The sequence below is a fragment of the Lagenorhynchus albirostris genome, chromosome 6 (assembly GCF_949774975.1).
Source record: "Lagenorhynchus albirostris chromosome 6, mLagAlb1.1, whole genome shotgun sequence".
Classification (NCBI taxonomy): domain Eukaryota; kingdom Metazoa; phylum Chordata; class Mammalia; order Artiodactyla; family Delphinidae; genus Lagenorhynchus; species Lagenorhynchus albirostris.
This window is the reverse complement of record NC_083100.1, coordinates 81,330,410-81,350,958: the sequence shown is the minus strand read 5'-3', so window position 1 is coordinate 81,350,958 and position 20,549 is coordinate 81,330,410. Positions and strand designations below refer to the sequence as shown.

At 35.9% G+C, this 20,549-nt stretch overlaps 1 protein-coding gene across 2 annotated transcripts in view; it reads left to right on the top strand.

The window, feature by feature from the left end:
* Window positions 1-20,549, top strand: part of EPC2 (enhancer of polycomb homolog 2) — a 107,543-nt gene that overhangs the window by 23,995 nt on the left and 62,999 nt on the right. For both annotated transcript variants that reach the window (XM_060152941.1, XM_060152939.1), the window contains exon 2: window positions 18,220-18,379. In XM_060152941.1, the coding sequence (XP_060008924.1) occupies window positions 18,220-18,379 (160 nt within the window). The remainder of the gene's footprint in view (window positions 1-18,219; window positions 18,380-20,549) is intronic.

Below are 20,549 nucleotides of genomic sequence, written 5' to 3'. Positions count from 1 at the left end.
TATAGTCTTGAAGTCAGGTGGTATCAGTTCTCTAATTTTGTTCATCTCCTTCAATATTTTGTTGGCTGATCTAGATGTTTTACCTCTCCATATAAACTTTAGAATCAGTTTGTCAATACCCACAAAAGAACTTGCTGGTTTTGATTGGAATTACATTGAATCTATGATATAAATCAAGTTGGGAACAATTGACAGCTTGATGATATTGAGTCTCCCTATGCATGAACATGGGCTATCTCTCCATTTAGTTAGTTCTTTGATTTTGTTCATCAGAATTTTGTGGTTTTCCCTTAGAAATAGTGTATACATTTTGCTAGATTTACAACTATTTCATTTTTAGGGTAAATGATATTGTGGTTTTAATTTCAAATTCCACTTGTTAATTGCTGGTATATAGGAAAGTAGTTTATATTTACCTTGAATTGTGCAACCTTGCTATAATTATTTTATTAGTTCTAGGAGTTTTTTGTCAGTTTTTTCAGATTTTCTACATAGACTATCATGTCATCTGTGAACAAAGACAATTTTATGTCGTTTTTCCCAATGTGTATATCTTTTATTTCCTTTTGCTGGTCTTGTTGCAGTCACTAGAACTTCCAGTATGATGTTGAAACAAAATAGTGATAGGGGACATCCTTGCCTTATATCTGACCTTAGTGAGCTTCAAGTTTCTCACCATTAACTATAATGTTAGCTGTAGATTTTTATCAAGTTCAGGAAGTACTCTATTACTAGTTTACTGAGACTTAATATGACTTTTTTTTTTTTTTGCGGTACGCGGGCCTCTTACTGCTGTGGCCTCTCCCATTGCGGAGCACAGACTCCGGACGCGCAGGCTCAGCAGCCATGGCTCACGGGCCTAGCCGCTCCACGGCATGTGGGATCTTCCTGGACCGGGACACGAACCCGTGTCCCCTGCATCGGCAGGCGGACTCTCAACCACTGCGCCACCAGGGAAGCCCTAATACGACTTTTTATATGGTTAGGTTTCACTCTGTCATCTTAATGTTTTCTATTTGTTTCTTCTGTTCTTTGTTCCCTTTTCTTATTTTTCCTTCTTTTTGGATTTTTTTTTTATGATTCCATTTTATCTCTGTTTTTGGCTTATTACACATAGGTCTTTGTTTTGTTACTTTAGTGATTGTTTTAGGGACTTGGTTCTTAATTGGGTCTGATTTATTTCCTGGAGGACACTTGATAATTGCTGGAAACTTATTATTTTTCACAAGTAGAGGGTGCTACCGACATCTCTTTAGTAGAGGTCAGGGATGCTGGTAAATATCCTACAAAGCACAAGGCAGAATTCCACAACAAAGAATTACCTTGCCCAGAATATCAATAGTGCCAAAGTTGAGAAACTCTGATTTTGGGTATACATCTTTATTCCAGTCTACCTTCAAGTGACATACCACTTATGTACACTGTAAGATCCTTACAATAACGTACTTCCACTTCTCCCTGTCCAGCCCTTATGCTATTGTTTTCATGCATTTTACATATGTATAAACCCTATAATACATTCTTATTTTTTAATTTAAAGAACCAATTATTTTCAAATACTTCAAAATAATAAGAAAAAGATGTATATATTTACCATTGTAGTTATCATTACTCCTGCTTTTCATAAATATATCTTATATCTAGACTTTCATCTGGTATCATTTTTCTTCTTCGCGAAGGACTTCTGTTAACACATCTTGTAATGCAGGTCTTCTGGTGATGAATACTTTCTACTTTTGTACATCTAAAAATGTCTTTATTTCACCTTTTTTTGTGTGTGTATTAAAGCACATAAGTTTATCTTCTTAACAATTTATAAATGTGCATTACAGACTGCTAGCTGTGTGAATTGTACAACAGATCTCTTTGTTTTTGAAAGATATTTTTGCTGGACATAGAATTATAGGTTGACAATTTTTCCTTCTAGTATTTAAAAAAATGGTGCTCTAGTCTTCTCACTTGGATTATTTCTGATGAGAAATCAGATGTCATCCTTATCTTCGTTCCTCTATGTTAGCATATCTTTTTTCCAGTCTGGTTAATGGAAGCAGGTGATCTTTCTGGCCCTGAGTAACAGGCACTGTTCCCGCTAATCCTTTGTTATAGTTCATTCTCCACTGTTACGTAGTTTCTTCACACACAAGTGCTGATGAATATTTTGCTGAATACTCCAGGGAACCCTCTGCAGATCTCCTGCGTCCTCTCTCTGTGTAGTTCTTTCCTCTTTGGTACTCTTCCCTATGGACTTTAGGTGCCTTAGTCTTCCTGGACTATTATTTCTGTCCCCTCAACTTAGGAGGTCTTCTAGCCTCTGCCTCCGTTTCATCCTCGTGCTCCACAACGTGGAATATTCTTTGAAGGTAGTAAGATAAGGCAGTCGTGGGGCTCACTGGTTTTAGTCATTGTCCTTTATTGCCTGATATCTGGTGTTTAGAAAACCATTGTTTCAACTCTTTAGCCAGATTTTTGTTGTTGTTGCTTCAGGTATAAGGGTAAATTCATTCCCTCTCCCTTTTTTTTTTGCAATTTTTTATTGTGATAAAAATTCACATAATATTTAATTCACCATATTAAAGTGTACAGTTCAGTGGTTTTTAGTACGTTCACAGTGTTACGCAGTGTCACAGCTGTCTTATTCCAGAACACTTCCATCACCCTAAAAAGAAACCCCATACCCATTAATCACTCTCCATCCTACTTGTTCACCAACCCCCTCCTTAATAACCGCTAATATAGTTTCTTTATGCATTTGCCTATTTCTGAACATTTCCTATAAATGGAATCATACAATATGTGGCCTGTTGTATCTGACTTCTTTCACATAGTGTAATGTTTTAAAGGTTCACCCATGTTGTGGCATACATCAGTATTTCACTCCTTCTTATAGCTGAATAATATCCACTGTATGTATTTCATCTTTGTTAGAGTGGAAGTTAGCTGCTGAAGCCTTTTAACTGGTTTCTGCTGCTGCTTTTATCTCCCAGAGTCCATATTTGACCTTGGCAGGTGATTTTAATATGCTGTCAGGACTAAGAATCAGATTTGGAAAGTTAGTTCTAGAAGAGAAGCAGGTTTAGTTAGAATAGGATAAGGACTTATCTAGAGTCCTTTTTTCTTTGTCTTCCTCCTTTTTTTTTTTTTGATCATGAAAGGGATCAGTTTAAGTGGTTTTAAAGATTAGCACTGGTTGCTTTCTTGTAGTACGTATTCTTTGAGAAAATTGTAGAAAATATAGAGAAGAAAATAGAGACCAGCTACAGTTTCAGTACCTAATACTTTGACACATTTCTTTCCAGCTTTGTTTTTTTACTTTTTAATTCTGCATTTATGCATGCTATCACCTGTTATTCTATTTATTTCACTATAATTGAGATTATCTTCAATATGTGATTTTGTTGCATGCTTTTTCTACTTAATGTGTAAGCATTTTCATGTCATTAAACTGTCTTGCAAAAAGTTTTGAATGGCAGTGTGTAAGTTTATCATATGCCAGTATTGGAGATAATAAGGTTTTTTCCAGTTTTACTTATTATAATTATTGTGTAAATAATAGATTAACTGTTAGAAAGTTTTTGAAGGCTTAGAAACATATTACCAAACTGTTCTCCAGAACATACCAATTTACACTTTAACACATTCACTAGCACTCATTCTTGAAAGTGTCTGTTTTACTCAGCACAATTTCACCAGCATTGTGAATAATGATTGCCATACCAGCATGTTTTGTTTACATTAAATTTTTGTTTACATCAAAGGTTATTTTTTCTAGATTTTTAAAATCAATTTTATTGAAGTATAATTTACATACAGTATAAAGTATTTGTTTATTTTTTATAATTTATGTTATTTTTTTGGCTGCGTTGGGCTTCTGTTGCTGCGTGCGGGCTTTCTCTAGTTGCGGTGAGTGGGGGCTACTCTTCCTTGCCGTGCGCGTGCTTCTCACTGCAGTGGCTTTTCTTGTTGTGGAGCACGGGCTCTAGGCGTGCGGGCTTCAGTAGTTGTGGCACGTGGGCTCAGTAATTATGACTCGTGGGCTCTAGAGCTCAGGCTCAGTAGTTGTGGCACTTGGGCTTAGTTGCTCCACATCATGTGGGATCTTCCCGGACCAGGGCTCGAACCCATGTCCCCTGCATTGGCAGGCAGATTCTTTTTTTTTTTTTTTTTTGCAGTACGTGGGCCTCTCACTATTGTGGCCTCTCCCGTTGCGGAGCACAGGCTCCGGATGCGCAGGCTCAGCAGCCATGGCTCACGGGCCCAGCCGCTTTGCGGCATGTGGGATCTTCCCGGGCCGGGGCACGAACCCGTGTCCCCTGCATCGGCAGGTGGACTCTCAACCACTGCGCCACCAGGGAAGCCCGGCAGGCAGATTCTTAACCACTGCGCCATCAGGGAAGCCCAAGCATTTATATAATTTTTAATTTTATTTTATTTGACCGTGCCATGTGGCATGCAGGATCTTAGTTCCCCAACCAGGGATCAAACCTGTGTCCCCCACCGTGGAAGTGCGGAATCCTAACCACTGGACCGCCAGGGAATTACCATAAAGAATTTATTTTGTTTATGGTTTTGTGTTTTAATAAACAAATATACCTGTGTAACCACCATCCCAAACAAGGAATAGAACATTTTCATTTCCCACAGAAGTTCCATTTAACCTATTTGCAGTCATATCTTCCACCCCCTTTTCAGGCAGCTACTGATCTGATTTCAGTCGCTATAGATAAGTTTTGCCTGTTCTCAAACTTCATATAAAGGGAACCATACAGAATGTAGCTGCTTGTATCTCGTTGTTGCTTGTTGTACTTTTGAGATTCATCTATGTAGTATATATGATTAGTTTGTCTCCCCCACCTCCCTCCTCTTTTTTTCTTTTAACTGAGTAGCATTCCTTTGAATGAATGTATTTACTTTAGTCACCTGTTAATGTGCGTTTTTATTGTTTCCAGTTTTTGGCTGTTTTGAGTAAAATTGCAGTTAACGTTCATGTGCAAGTTGTTTGTGGACATGCATTTCACTTCTCAGGTACACACTTAGCAGTAGGATTGCTGGGTCAATGTGATAAGTGTATATTTATAAGAACCTGCCCAACAGTTTACAAAGTGGTGATACCTTTTGACCCTTCCACCACCAGTTGATGTTGTCAGTTTCTTAATTTTAGTCATTTTGTGGGTGTGTAGTCAAAACTGTCTGCGATTTTATTTTGCGTTTTCCTGATACAAAGATGTTGAACATTTTTTCAAGTGTTTATTGGTCATTCCTGCATCTTCTTTTGTGAAATATCTGTTTAAATCATTGGCTCATTTTCTTTTAAAAGTGGGTTGTTTTGGGGACTTCTCTGGCGGTCCAGTGGTTAAGACTCTGCTCCCAGTGCAGGGGGCACAGGTTCGATCCCTGGTTGGAGAACTAAGATCCCGCATGCTGCAATCTGCAGCCAAAAAAAGAAAAGAAAAAAAAAAGGGTTGTTTTTTTATTATTGAGTTATAAGAGTTATTTATATATTCTGCATACAAGGCCTCTCACATACTTATTGTGAATACTTTTTCCCCCAGTCTGACTTGTCTTTTTATTTCCTTAAGAATGTATTTTGAATAGCACAATATTTGCATTTTGAGGAAGTCCATCTTATCAGTTCTTTCATTTAAAATGTGTTTTGCTTTATGTTCTAAGAAATCTTACCCAAACCCAGAGTCACTAAGATTTTTCTCCTGTGTTTTCTTGTAGATGTTTTACAAGTTTAGGCTTTGTGTTTAGGTCTTTTTTTTTTTAAACACAGATTCCTAAAATCTTCTCCCAGAGATCCTGGTTTAATAGGTCTGGGGTGGAGTCAAAGAATCTAGTTATTTGTTTTGTTTTTTATAATTTATTTATTTGGCTGTGGCAGGTGAGTTCCTTAGTTGTGGCTTGCAGGCTCCTTAGTTGTAGCACGTGTGCTCCTTAGTTGCGGCCAGTGGGCTCCTTAGTTGTGGCATGAGAATTCTTAGTTGCAGCATGCATGTGGGATCTAGTTCCCTGACCAGGGATTGAACCCGGGCCCCCTGCATTGGGAGCTTAGAGTCTTAACCACTGCGCCACCAGAGAAGTCTCTGTGACCTATTTTTGAGTTAATTTTTGTGTATAGTTTGAGTTAGGAGTATAGGCTTATTTTTTTCCAAACTGACGTCCAGACAATTTGTTGGCAAGACTATGCTTACCCCCATTCAGTTCCCCCATTAATTGGCACCTTTGTCTAAAATTCATTATGTGTATGTATGTATGTGGGTCTATGTTTAGACTTCTTTTCCATTGCTTTATATGTACATTCTTATGCTGGTAACACATGTTTTGAATAATTTAGCTTTATATTTTGTAATGTAGCTTGTAATCAGATTGTATGTTCTTCAAATTTCTTTTCTTTCAAGATTATTTTGGCTATTTTGCCTTTCCATATGAATTTTAGAATCAGCTTGTCCATTTCTGTAAAAAAAGAAAAAAAAAATGCCTGTTGGGGTTTTGATTGGGATTGTGTTGAGTGTCTAGATGAATTTTTGGGGAAGTTTTACACAAGTAAATTTTTTGAACAGTATTGAACCTTCCAATTCATGAGCATACTACATCTCTCCATTTATGTTGATGTGCAAGTACCTATCTGTAAATATTTAGTGGTTTAACACTGTTGTAAATGGTAATTGCTTTTTATTTTTATTTTTTAGTTGGTAGTATACAGAGGTACAATTGAGTTATTAATATTGACTTGCAGTCTTGTTAAGTTCACTTTTTAGTTCTAGTAGCTCTGTTGAGATTCCCTAGGATTTTCTCCCTACATGATCATATTATGTGCAGTTTTACTTCTTTTTTTCCAGTCTGCCTGCCCTTATTTCTTTTTCTTTCCTCACTGCAGTGGCTAGAAACTCAGGGAAAATGTGGCCTAGAAGTGGTGAGAATAGACCTTTTAGGCTTGTTTTTGCTCTTGGGGGAAAGAATGCAGTCTTTGACCATTAAGTATGATGGTCTGTAGGTTTTCCTTTGTGCTGCCTGCCCTTTATCAGATTGAGGACATCTTTTTCTTGCTTTCAGTGAATTTTTTCTTATGAATGGGTGTTGAAAAAAGATTTTGCATTGTCAAATTTTCTAATTTTTTTTTGCTTTTGTTCTCAAAAATTTCGCTACTATTAATATTGCACTTTAATTATATGTTTTAATAAAAATGAGAAACTTTTATCCTTGACAATGTGCTGTGGACTATTCTGAACACCTTATTAACTTATATAATCATCACAACAATCCTTTGAAGTGTATATGGTCTAAATTTTACAGATAAGCTTTAAATCATTATTTTCAAAAGGAATGTAAATTTCTTTCCCAATCCCCTTCATTGTAGACCTATGAATATTCATTTCTAATAAATGGGTTTGTTTTTTCTCTTTGTGTTATAATTTGGGTTCTCTTCACACCGTCATTAATTTTGATTATTTTTAGAGCATGTGAAACATAAACAGGGTTTTAAAATTCAGAACTGTTAAAGGATATATGCTCAGAGAATGGTCACTCCCTCCTTATCCTTTCTACTCCATTCATAATACCCTATTCTTTGTGATTCTTAGCCAATTCATGATCAATTTTGTGAAAGTTCCATGAGTACTTGAGAAGAAGGGGGATTGTGTGTGAAGTTTGATAAATAACTATAAGTTCTACCTTATTAAGTTGCTTATTAGGTCCTTGCTTGTTATTTGTCCACTTGATTTGTCTTGTGCTGAGAGTGGTCTTTTTTTATATATATATAGATTTATTTTATTTAATAAGTTAGTTAGTTAGTTTTCAACTGCGTTGGGTCTTCTGTGGCTGTGCGCGGGCTGTCTCTAGCTGCCGAGGGCTTCTCATTGTGGCGGCTTCTCCTGTTGCAGAGCACAGGCTCCGGGCGCACAAGCTTCAGTAGTTGTGGCACATGGGCTTCAGTAGTTGTGGCTTGCGGGCTCTAGAGTACAGGCTCAGTAGTGTGGCACACGGGCTTAGTTGCTCTGTGGCATGTGGGATCTTCCCGGACCAGGGCTCAAACCCAAGTCCCCTGCATTGGCAGGTGGATTCTTAACCACTGCGCCACCAGGGAAGCCCCCTGAGAGTGGTCTTTTAAAATTATTTTTAGTGTATCTTTGTCTGTCTTTGCATATCTGTAGCTTTTTCTTCATGAAATGATTATTTGATCATAAATTATTGTTGATATATAGATATTCATAAATGTGTATAGAAGTTCAAGATCTTTGTAATGAATTGTGGGTTTTGGGTCATGCTTAATGCTCTTTGGCTTGAATTCTACTTGTCTGATATTAGGATCTGCTTGTCTTTCTTACTGTATTCCATTACCTGATAAACTTTTCTGTTCCTTTTACTCTTTTTCACTCACTCTTTGTGGTGATGGTGGTGGTGGTGGGGTATTTCTTGCATAAAGCATATAGTTGAGTCTTTGGTTATGAGACAAGTTGAAAATCTTTTTGTTTTCATAGGTGAGATAAGTCCACTCACATTTATTGATATGACTGAACATGTTTGATCTCAACTCTTTCATAATATTTAATTGTTTTGTATTATGTTATATTGGCTAGTTTCTTTTTTTATTTTGCTCTCATCTTGTTTTCCTTCTCCCATTTTTAGTTGCATTATTTCTACTTTACTGTGCAGATGTTTGTACATTACTGCTCCAGCCTTTTCCCCATCTTTGACATATATGTATATATGTGTGTATGTGTGTGTGTATATATATGTGTGTGTGTGTGTGTGTGTATAGTTTTGTTGAAGTTTTCCATTCATATCATGGTTGGATGAATCCAAGATGATGATGGGCTACACTAGTCATTTGTGGCTGGTGAGCATTTGAAATATGGCTAGTCTGAATTGAGATGTTCTATACGTGTAAAACACGTGTTACATACAGGTTTTTAAGACTTGGTGTGGAAGAAAAAATGTAAAATATCTCCATACCTTTTTATATTGATTACATGTTGAAATGATAATGTTTGGATATTTATATTGGCTTAAATAAGATATATTATTAAAATTAATTTCATCCTTTTTCTTTTTACTTTTTTTGGTGTGGCTACAAGAAAATTTAAATGTGTGGGTCACATTTGTGGCTTCCATTACATTTCTTCTGAACAGTACTATTCTAGTAGATTCCTCAAAAGTCCCCTACAGAATTCCCTGAGTACTTTGTATAGCCTTGATACTTAAAGGATAACTTAGCTGGATGTAAAATCCTGGATTCATACTTTATGTTCATTGAGATTTCTGAAAATGCTGCTCATTGATGCTTTGCTTTATGTTATTTTTAAAGTCTGATGTCATCTGATTCTTTTGGCCTTTTAAGTTATTATTATATGTTATTGTTACTATTATTGTTTGCTTGGAGGCTTTGAGGATTTTTTCATTATTTTTGAAACAAATATATGTCACAGTCTGTTGTTCTGGGTTACTTTTGCCAGGTACTTGATGAGCTTTTTTTATTGTGGTAAAAAAATGCAGAGCCTGAAATTTAGTATCTTAATCATATTTAGGTGTACAGTAGTATTATACAACAGATATCTAGCACTTTTCTCATCTTGGAAAACTGAAGCTCTATACCCATTGAACGACGACTTCCGTTCTTCTCCTCCCCCAGCCCCTGGCAACCACCACTCTTTCTAAGAATTTGACTACTTTAGACCTCATATAAACAATGCAGTATTTGTCCTTTTGTGACTAGCTTATTTCACTTAGCATAATATTCTCAAGGTTCATGCATGTTGTAGCATGTGTCAGAATGTTCTTCCTTTTTAAGGCTAATATTCCATCATATGTACATACCACACTTCGTTTGATATCCATTTATCTGTCAATAAACACTTGGGTTTCTTCTACCACTTGGCTATTGTATTATAAATAACACTGCAGTAAACATGGGAGTGCAAATATCTCTACAAGATCCTGTTTTCAGTTCTTTTGGATATATTCCCAGAAATGTGATTATTGGATAATACGGTAGTTCTGTTTTCTAATATTAAGCCTTCTAGTCCATGAACACAGGACATCATTCATTTACTTATGTCTTTCTTAATTTCTTTAGGCAGTGTTTTGTGTTTTTCAGTGTACAAGCCTTTCACCTCCTTGGTTACGTTTATTCCTAAGTATTTTGATGCTATTAAGATGGGATTGTTTTCTTAATTTCCATTACAGATTGTTCACTGTATAGAAATGCAACTGATTTTTGTGTGTTGATCTTCTGTCTTATAACTTTGTTGGATGCGTTTACTAGGTCTAACTTTTTTTTTTTTTAATGTGTGAAATCTTTAGGGTTTTCTACATAAAAGGCTATGTCATTTGTGGACAGAGATATTTTTACTTCTTCCTTTCCAATTTGGTGTTTCTTTTTCTTGATAATTGCTCTCCCTAGGAGTTCCAGTATTGTGTTGAATCGAAGTGGCAAAAGCAGGCATTCTTGCTTTGTTCCTGATCTTAAAGGAACAGCTTTCAATTTTCCACCATTGAGTATATTGTTAGCTGTGGGCTTTTCATATATGGCCTTTATTGTATTGAGATGATTTTGTTCTGTTCCTAGTTTGTTGAGTGTTTTTATCATGAAAGAGTGTTGAATTTTTTTCAGCATGTCAATTGAAATAATCATGTGGTTTTTGTCCTTCATTCTCTTATTATGGTGTATTACATTAACTAATTTTCATATGTTGAGCATTCTTGCATTGCAGAAATAAATCCCACTTGGTCACGATGTGTAATCATCTTCATGTGTTCAATTTGGTTTGCTAGTATTTTGTTAAGGACTTTTGCATTGACATTTATCAGCAATATTGGTCTGTAGTTTGTTGTTTTGTATTTTTTGTTTTTTTACTTGTAGTATCCTTCTGCCTCCCCCCTTCCAGTTTTATTGAGATATAATTGATACATAACATTGTATTAAAGTGTACAACATAATGATTTGATATATGTATATGTTGTGAAATGATTACCACAATAAGTTTAGTTAACATCTATCACCTCATGTAGTTACTTTTCTTTTTTTCTTGTGAGTAGGACTTTTAAGGTGTACTGTCCTAGCAACTTTCAAATATACAATACTGTATTAACTGTAGTCACTGTGCTGTACATTAAACCCCCACGACTTATTAATCTTATAACTGGAATTTTGTACCTTGTGACCACCTTTACCCATTTCCCTATTCCCCACCCTCCTTGTAGTAGCTTTCTCTGATTTTAGTATTAAGTTAATACTGGCCTCATAAAATGAGTTTGGAAGTTTTCCCTTCTCTTCAGTTTTTTTTTTTAAGATTTTGAGAAGGATTGTAGATGAGTCTTTAAATGTTGGTGGAATTCTCTAGTGAAGCCATCTGTTGATGAGCTTTTCTTTGTTGAGAGGTGTTTGATTACTGATTGAATAGATTCAATATCCTTACTGTAGTTCACGGTTTTAATTTTTTCATGATTTAGTCTTGGTAAGCTGTATATTTCTAGAAATTTATGTGTTTCTTCTGAATTATCCAATTTGTTGTTATATAATTGTAGTAATCTCTTATGATCCCCACCGCACCCCCCCATCCCCCCGCCACCCTCGTGGCATCAGTTTTAGTGTCTCTCCTTCAGTTCTGATTTTTGGTATTTGAGTGTTTCTTAGTTCGTGTAGGTAAGGGTTTGTCAATTTTGTCGATCTTTTCAAAACAACTTTTAGTTTTGTTGGTGTTTTTAAATTTCTCTGTTCTTAATTTCATTGATTTCTGGTCTAATCTTTATTATTTCCTTTCTTGTACTAACTTTGGGTTTTGTTTGTTCTGTTTTTCGTTCCTTGAGGTGTAAAGTTGGGTTGTTGATTTGAGATCTCTTTTAATGTAGGTAGAAACTTATTGCTATAAACTTCCCTCTTAGTATTGCTTTTGCTGCATCCCGTAAGTTTTGTTATGTTGTGTTTTCATCTTCATTTGTCTCTTTTCTAAATTCCTTTGTAATTTCTTTCTTGACCCATTGATTGTTCAAAAGTATGTTGTTCAGTTTCTACATATTTGTGAATTTTCCAGTTTTCCCTTTGTTCTTGATTTCTACTTTAATTCCATTGTGGTTGGAAAATATACTTGATGTAATTTCAGCCTTCTTAAATTTGATAAAACTTGTTTTGTGGCCTAACATGTGATCTGTCCTGGAGAATGTTCTGTGTGAGCTTGAGAAGAATGTGTACTCTGCTGCTGTATGAAGTGTTCTGTTTATGTCTGTTAGGTTCAGCTGGTCTTTGTGTTGTTGAAGCCCTATGTTTCCTTATTGATATTCTTTCTGGTTGATGTATTCATTATTGAAAGTGGAGTATTGAAATTCCCCTGACTCAGTAATTTCAAATGAACTCTTCTTGAGTTCACTAATTCTTTTTTCTGCTTAATTGATTCTGCTGTTGAACCCCTCTGGGTGGATTTTTTTCCCCCCCAATTCAGTTACTGTAATTTTCAGGTCCAGATTTTCCATTTGGTCTTTTTTATGTTTTCTATGTCTTTCTTGATATTTGCATTTTGTTCATGCATCATTTTCCTTGATTTTCTTTAGTTGTCTATTTGTGTTCTCTTAGTGCTTTGAACTTTATTAAGATGATTATTTTAAACTTTTATTGTCAGAAAATTCACAGATCTCCATTTCTTTAGGGTCAGTTTCTGGAGATTTATTTTGTTCTTTTTTTTTTTTTTTTTTTTTTTGCGGTACACGGGCCTCTCACTGTTGTGGCCTCTCCCGTTGCGGAGCACAGGCTCCGGACGCGCAGGCTCAGCAGCCATGGCTCACGGGCCTAGCCACTCCGCAGCATGTGGGATCTTCCCAGACCGGGGCATGAACCTGCATCCCCTGCGTCAGCAGGCAGACTCTCAACCACTGCGGCACCAGGGAAGCCCTATTTTGTTCTTTTGATTGACCCATTTTTTTTCCTGTTTTTTTCATGTGCCTTTAATTTTTGTTGTAATTTGTGCATTTGAAAAAGTAGCCACCACTCCCAGTCTTTATGAATTGGCTTCATACAGGGTAAGGCCCTTACCAATCAACTCAGGTAGGGGGTCTGGAAGCCCCTCAAACCTTTTCTGGAGATACATCTTCTTTGGGCATCTGCACATAATTTCCCAGTTAGAGAGGTTTACTTGTTTCTTTATCCGGATCTTGTTGTAATCTTTTGCTCCCTCTGGTGTTTGTCAGTGGTACTGCAAGTTTTCTGGTGTTGCAGCAAGACTCTAAGTTCTTTTTTGTTCTCCTCAACCCCCAGGCATCCAAAGAATGCTGGTTCAGTCAGCCTTCTGAGTTAAGTGAGACAGAAGATAGTCCCTTGGGCAACTTCCCAAAAAGCTGGAATGTTAGACACACGTTCCACTTTTCTCTTTCCCTCCCAAGGGAGAAGCTGTGAGCAGAATGTTTTCTCCTGATTGCTCCAAACAGTATCAGATCTTGTCTGGTTATGCAAGTTCTTGTGTGCCATTTTGCTCCCTGTTGGGCTTTTTTTGGATAAGTAGATTCATATCTTTTATCTTAAATACTAGTTCTGTTGCATTTTTTGTTCTTTCTTCAAGGACTCCAATTATATGAATGTCATTTGTTCTTTGCCTGTTTTTGTATCCTATCATTTTCTTTCTTACTCATTTTAGTTCTTTTTTCATCTTATTTTTATTCTCTTGATTATTTGACAGCCTTTATACAACACACTTATGTCTTTGAGTACATTTTGCATTGGGCTTCTAGTAATTTTAGTTTTCATCTCTGAGGTAATTGTCTTTTTCTTTCTTTCCTGAGTTCAGTCAACTCTTGCTATTTTTTTTCCCTGAGTTTTTTGCCCCCTTCTCTGATTTTAGTTTTTAAGTTCCTTATTTGGGTGACTTTTTTTTTTTTCATATCTGTAAGTGTTTCTTTTGAGGATATTTAAGTTTGGGACATTCTTAAAGTTTTCTTCTCCACCTCCACTTTGGAGTAGAGAGAGTTCATTATTAGATGTATAGTTGAATCTCGTTTTTTGGGTTTTAATAATAGTACTAGACTTACTAGGTTTTCTTTTGTTCGTTTTTTGTAGATTTGGGGTGGTTCACAACATTCGTAGTTCAATGGTTCCCTTTTTTGTCTGTGTAGACTGTGTAGCATGATCTGCTTTTGAGGAGTAGGCAGAGAATAGCTTGTTTCGTTCTGGCTCTTTCTAGCTAGTGTTTCAAAATCCCCATCATTTGGTTTTCTGCAGGATAGGTGAGGTGGTCTCAGTTTTTATATTTTTCTTCTCTGCAAGGATTTGAAACTTCCTCTTTTGATTTTGATCTCCCAGAATTTTGCGGTATTCTGTTTTGTGCTGATGGCTCATTTCTAATTCAATTTGTTATAGTGGCTTTTTAAGTTTCTTAGTCCTTTACTAGTAAGTTTACTATTATAGTGAGGTAGAGTAGGTAAATGTAGTTATTCAGTCAGGTATCTTTAATTGGGAATTTTGGATGTAAATTTTTAAAACATCAACGAATAATGTTTGACTTTGTATGCAGCCTAACCCAATACATTCTGAAACCCTACAAATTGGGGCATGAGCTTGGCAAGATGGAAAAGAGACATACAAATAATGATTCAAATTTCAGTCCTGCTGATTTCCGTCATAGAAATCATAGAGTCTCAGTGTACTCATATCCAAAAGAAAAAATATTTCTACTCTGTCCCTGTAGGATTGTACCTGATACTTATTATACATGACTAGAAGTCATTAATTATTTAGCGTCTTTTAGTTTGCGTTTAACGGCTTTTCATGTAATTTCATGTGTTACTAGGAAAAGTATAAAGTACAGAGAAAGTATAATATTTCTAGGGAAACACAAAACGTGTTTAGGTACAGTATGGTAGGTTTCAAAAGGATATTTCAGAATGTCAAAGTAACCATGAGAAGTGATTTTTGTGTATTTTGGTGGAGAGTCCTTTCATTTAGGATGTTAAACTTTTATAGCATTTTTCTTTTTTTTTTAGTTTATGGAAGAAATGTAGATTTACTATTTACTATAGAAAATTTCTGAAACTGCAAAAGGAGACAAAGAAGAAATACTTACAGCATTTTGTGGAGTGTTCTATTCTGTATTCTTCCAGGCTTTTTTCGTGTCAGTAGAGGTCTAAATTATGTTGTTTTTTTCTACTACCTAAGAGTTCCATTTTATGGATATGACATAATAGATATACTAAGTCTGTATTTATTGCTATTTAGACTTTTTTTTTTTTTTTTGGTGCTATAAACAGTGCCATGATGAGCATTTTCATTTAGTCAGTGTTGCCCATTTCTTTGTTGCCTTTTGATGAATTCCATTAGTGGAGTTAGTGGGTCAAAGGCATGCTTTTTTAAAGGAAAGGAAATTAGGTAGTGCTTGGTTTTTAGTTATTTTTAAAAATTAGGTAACCTCACCAGTGTATGATGCAGCATGTAACAAGGAATCAGCATTACTCCTGTCAACATCTTCCCCCAATAAAATGACAAATCAAAACCGGTACCTACTTTGAGCCTTTTGTATGTTTGCCACTGATTAGTCTGTAGATTAAAATGGGGGAGGTGTCATGATCTGGCCTCAATTTCTGGCTGCATCTGTCATCTGTAGGCCGCATTAAGAAGGGAGTCATCCATGATCTGTTTTTAAGTTTTTTCATTTGTAAAATTAATGTTAAATCTTAATCTATTAAAGATGTATTTCAAAATTGGATAATACCTAGAAATGTTTTGTATTTAGGGCAAAGTCAAATATATATCAAAAGAATCTCTTCAAATAAAAAATGTACTCAGTTTCCTTTTTTTACCTGTGTCTGTAGATTATTAGCATTACAAGAACATGGTTTTTTATCTGTCAGACTTTTCTAATAAGGATGGAATAGTCAAGGAACACTGGAATCAGAGTCCTGAAATTTGGCTCTCTTATATATCATTCCTATTTGCTAAGAGCAAGTCACTTGTTTCCTGAGTCTCATTTACAAAATGAGATAATATCTACGCCTGTGTCCCCAGATTGTAAGGAGCTAATAGACATGTGATTGTGGGTGTACTTCGAGAGCTGTAAAACATATAAATGCAGGGTGGCATTGCATATTGCATCACTTTCTTTAACTAGGAGAGGTGAAATATCATGAAGGTAATAGGAAAGTATAGGCTTAAGTAATGCTAGAAATTGCCAACCTCAGTCAAGGCCTGGCTTCCTAGTTTCTTGATGCTGTTTGTTTGCATGTTTGATCCCATCACAACTTCTTAGACGACTCAAAAATTTGAGTACTAATAGATTTTAACTAAATCAATAGTAGTTTTTATATGGGGAAATTTACTTAGTACTCCAACTTGGGATTCTACCCTATGAAGAAAAACATATTTCTTCCTTGCACTGAAGATGAAGAAACTCTCAGATCTAAACCAGCACCCACCCTCATGTCCCTTTGTTCAATATTTGCCTTTTATTGAATGTCTCTGGGCTTTTGTCCATTTTGGATATTCTGTTTTCTCTGCCTGGGTTGTTTTCTTCTTTTCCTCTTTTGCCTTGCTAAAAATCCCTGTTGATCCTAAAACTCTTAATTTACATTTTACTTTCTTTGGACATCTTTATCCTCCCAAAACGAGTGGTTTGACTAATTGAAAAGAGATACGCTTGTCAAGCTCAGATCGCATACTCGGGTATCTCTCTTTCACTACCTAAGTTCCTTAATGGCAAAGTCTGTCTCTCATTCACTCATAATTCTCAGGGACAGGAGTAGTATCTGGTGTCTGCCAGGTACTCAGAAATGTGTTGAAAGGATGGCTGCTGATAAATAAATCTTAATTTATGCATTGCAGCATAGCCAGTACGCTCTCTCTTTTTTTTTAATTGGGATATAGTTGTTTTACAATGTTGTGTTAGTTTCTACCGCACAACAAAGTGAAGTAGCGTTCCCTGTGCTATATAGCAGGTTCTCATTAGTTATTTATTTTATACATGTTAGTTAGCGTATATATGTCAGTCGCAATCTCCCAATTCATCCCCCCCTTCCCCCCTTGGTGTCCATACATTTGTTCTCTGCGCCTGTGCCTCTATTTCTGCCTTGCAGACAGGTTCATCTGTACCATTTTTCTAGATTCCACATATATGCATTAATATATTTGCTTTTCTCTTTCTGACTAACTTCACTCTGTTTTGACAGTCCCTAGGTCCATCCACATCTCTACAAGTGACCCAATTTTGTCCCTTTTTAAGGCTGAGTAATATTCCATTGTATATATGTACCACATCTTCTTTATCCATTTGTCTGTCAATGGGCATTTAGTTTGCTTCCATGACTGGGCTATTGTAAATAGTGCTGCAGTGAACATTGAGGTGCATGTGTCTTTTTGAGTTATGGTTTTCTCTGGGTATATGCCAGTACTCTTTTAGGTAAGGAAATAACAGAAGGCCTCTCTGATGACATGAGACTGAAGGAATTTCAGAAACAATCCATTTGGATATTTAGGAACCTTAAAGGAGAGGAGAAGTGTGGCTAGAATAAAGTTTGGGAGGAGAAAAGTAGGAAATAAGGTCAGAGAGGTATAAAGCCTTGTAAGCGTTGAGTGATTTTAACCTTTAATCTAAATATGAAGGGGATCCTTTGGGGGATGACATGACCTAATTTACTACTTTCCACAAGGTAAAGGTGCTTTGTTGGGAATGGTCCATAGTGGGTCAAGGGAGAAAGTGTCCACTAAGTGGTGGAGGTAATGAAAAGTTACTAGAATCTGGGTGTATTTTATAAGAACTTTTTGTTTCACCTTTGTTAAAAAATATTTCCTGCCGTGATAGTAATATATTCAGAATTTTGTACTGTTGAAGTTTCAGGTATATAAATGCAGAAGATACTTAAAATCTGTGATACAAATTCTTTTCCTGTTATTTGCATGTTTTTCTGTCATCTTGTTATTGGTGATAAACACCTCAATTAATTTAGCAAACCAGGGGATCGATTTTCTTGTAATGTTAAATTCTTGAGATGTTAAATTCTAGTTTGTGAATGTTTAATATTTTTTGAAAAAATCCTACTTATTAAAATTGTAATCATCGAACATGGTATCAGTATGAGTACAAGTATTAAGGGAGAATGATAGCAATGTTTTCTGAAGGTCTGTGGCAAAGGAACTGTTTAGAATTGATTCTTAAAGCACTGTGCAATTATTGAACAGTAAATTGTAAATAGAATTTTGCATTGAATTGACATTATTAAAACAACTCATGTTGCCTACTTTACATTTTCCAGGAACATCATTTACAGCGAGCTATTTCAGCACAGCAAGTGTTCAGAGAAAAAAAAGAGAGCATGGTCATTCCAGTTCCTGAGGCAGAGAGCAATGTCAACTATTACAATCGCTTGTACAAAGGAGAGTTTAAACAGCCAAAGCAGTTCATTCATATTCAGCGTAAGTTTGTTAATTCATTGTTTTCTGTTTGTAATTTAAATTTATCAACCAGTGAAGAATCCTTTCTTTTTGCCCAAAGAGATTTTAATTTTTCAGTTTGTATGCACTGATTTATAGAAATGTTAAACGTGAAAGAATAAAATCCCCCTATGCTTACATCTCAACTTCAAGATCATTTGGAGTGTGAGTTGCATTTGGAACATTTGATAGTTATGTAGTACAGGATTTTCTATAGCACTTACACTTTATCATACAGCTAAAAGGTGGTAGATTACCATACCCAAATAAAAATTTATTTTTCAAGGCCTAGTGGCAACTATGCTGATTAGGGGCAAGTCTTCTAAAATTTTTAGAATTAGATCCTACACTTCTACCTTCATGTAGTTTTTATGGAATTCTAATTCTGCCTCCTTCGATCCTCTTATTTTTGTCCCCATCGTTACTATTTAAATGATCACCATCTTTTGCCTTAAAACTGTTTCACTGATCTCCTGACTGTTCTGTTTACTATCCACCATCTCCTATCTTTACCCTCTTCTAACCTATCTTCTCCACAGGTCCACTGGCACCAGAGTGGTCTTCTGATCAAATCATGATGTGGCTTAAAATCCTACTGTTGTTCTTTATTCTACAATAGGAATTTTCAGCTAATTTTGCAGACAGAATGCTGGTGTCTTGGTATCTTGTCTGGCTGTGTTTAAAAAAAAACAACCTTTAGTAGTTTGTTAAAATAGAGATTCTAGGGCTGTGTCAGGCCTCCCTGTTTGAGAATCTCTGGTATGCAGCCTGGTAATAAGTTTTTTTGAAAAGTTCTCCAGGTGATTCTGAAACGTCTCCAGATTCAAGGCTGGCTGTAAGATCTACTATTTTTCATCGATTCTAAGATGTGCCTTTGTCATATTTGAAATGAGATTATATCTTAAATTGCTTTTCTCGTGGATTAAAATCTGGTTTGTCTAAAGAGAATTTCTACTTGTTTTTGCCAGGCATCTGGGGACCAACCTGAGACCACCTTAAAGTCTTTACTTGTTTGTTTTGTTTTATTTGTTTGTTTTTGGACCACACTGGTAGCTTTAGTTTTATTTGTTTGTTTTTTTAGACCACACACGTAGGCTGTAGACCTGATTGGAATTCAGTTCTCAGCGAGAGGTTTTTTCTCCCCTCCTTCCACCTAAGGGCAAGTTGAGAAATATAGTTTCACGCTGTTCCTTTCTACATGGCTGGTTTATTTCTTTATCTTACGCTGAGGCTGTTGCCCTTTGGTAGTATAGCTTTATGCAGGAGTATTCTATTAAATTTATTGATAGACCCCAATATAAAGCTTTTTTTTTTCTTTCTTGCAGTACATAAAGTAATGGTGCATCTTATATAGATTTGACAAAATTTAGTAATAGCCAGATTCTCTAATTCAAATACAAGGCCCTTTGTGATTTGTTACCTGCTACCCCTTTTACCTCATTTCCTGTTGCTCTTTCCCTCACTCTTTGCATCATAGGGAATAACTTAAAATTATCCACATTTGCCTTGTTGTTTCACATTTCACATTTCCTTGCATATGCTATTCAAGTCTTCTTTCCCTTTCTGTAGCTCATTTAAGACCTAAACTCCCTTTTGAAGCTTACCCTGATTTCTCATTCTACCTCTCTTTGCTTATCTTAGTACCTTGTACATACCTCTAACAGAGGACTCAGCATACTTGATTGCAATTGTTTGTAGCCATTCTTTCTCTCCTTTTAGACTGTGAGCTCCTTGAGGGCAGGGACTATGTTTTATTTTCCCTTTGTATCTTTAGTGTTAAATGCATGGCTTATAGATGCTCAATAAATGGCATGTTTGTTGACTGGTTCAATTGTTTTTAAATGGCTTAAAAGCCCTTAGGTGTCAAAAACATTTTCCAGAGACTTTTCCCCTAAGGGTTCAAGAGAAATACACTTGCAAAAATTGTGTGATTTGTTTCCACTATGTCTTTGACTTTGAGTCCCTTTAGCATGTTGAATTTTCCTTGTCTTTGTATCAGGAATGAGATAGCTGTTCTTAATATGAATTTTAAGGATTTTTTAAGCCAACGTATCCCCTCCCCCCTTTTTTTGTATTTTAATAACAATGTAGCTGGACAATAGGACCATTTGTAAAAGCCATTGTAGGAAACTGGAACCAGAATTTGGATGTA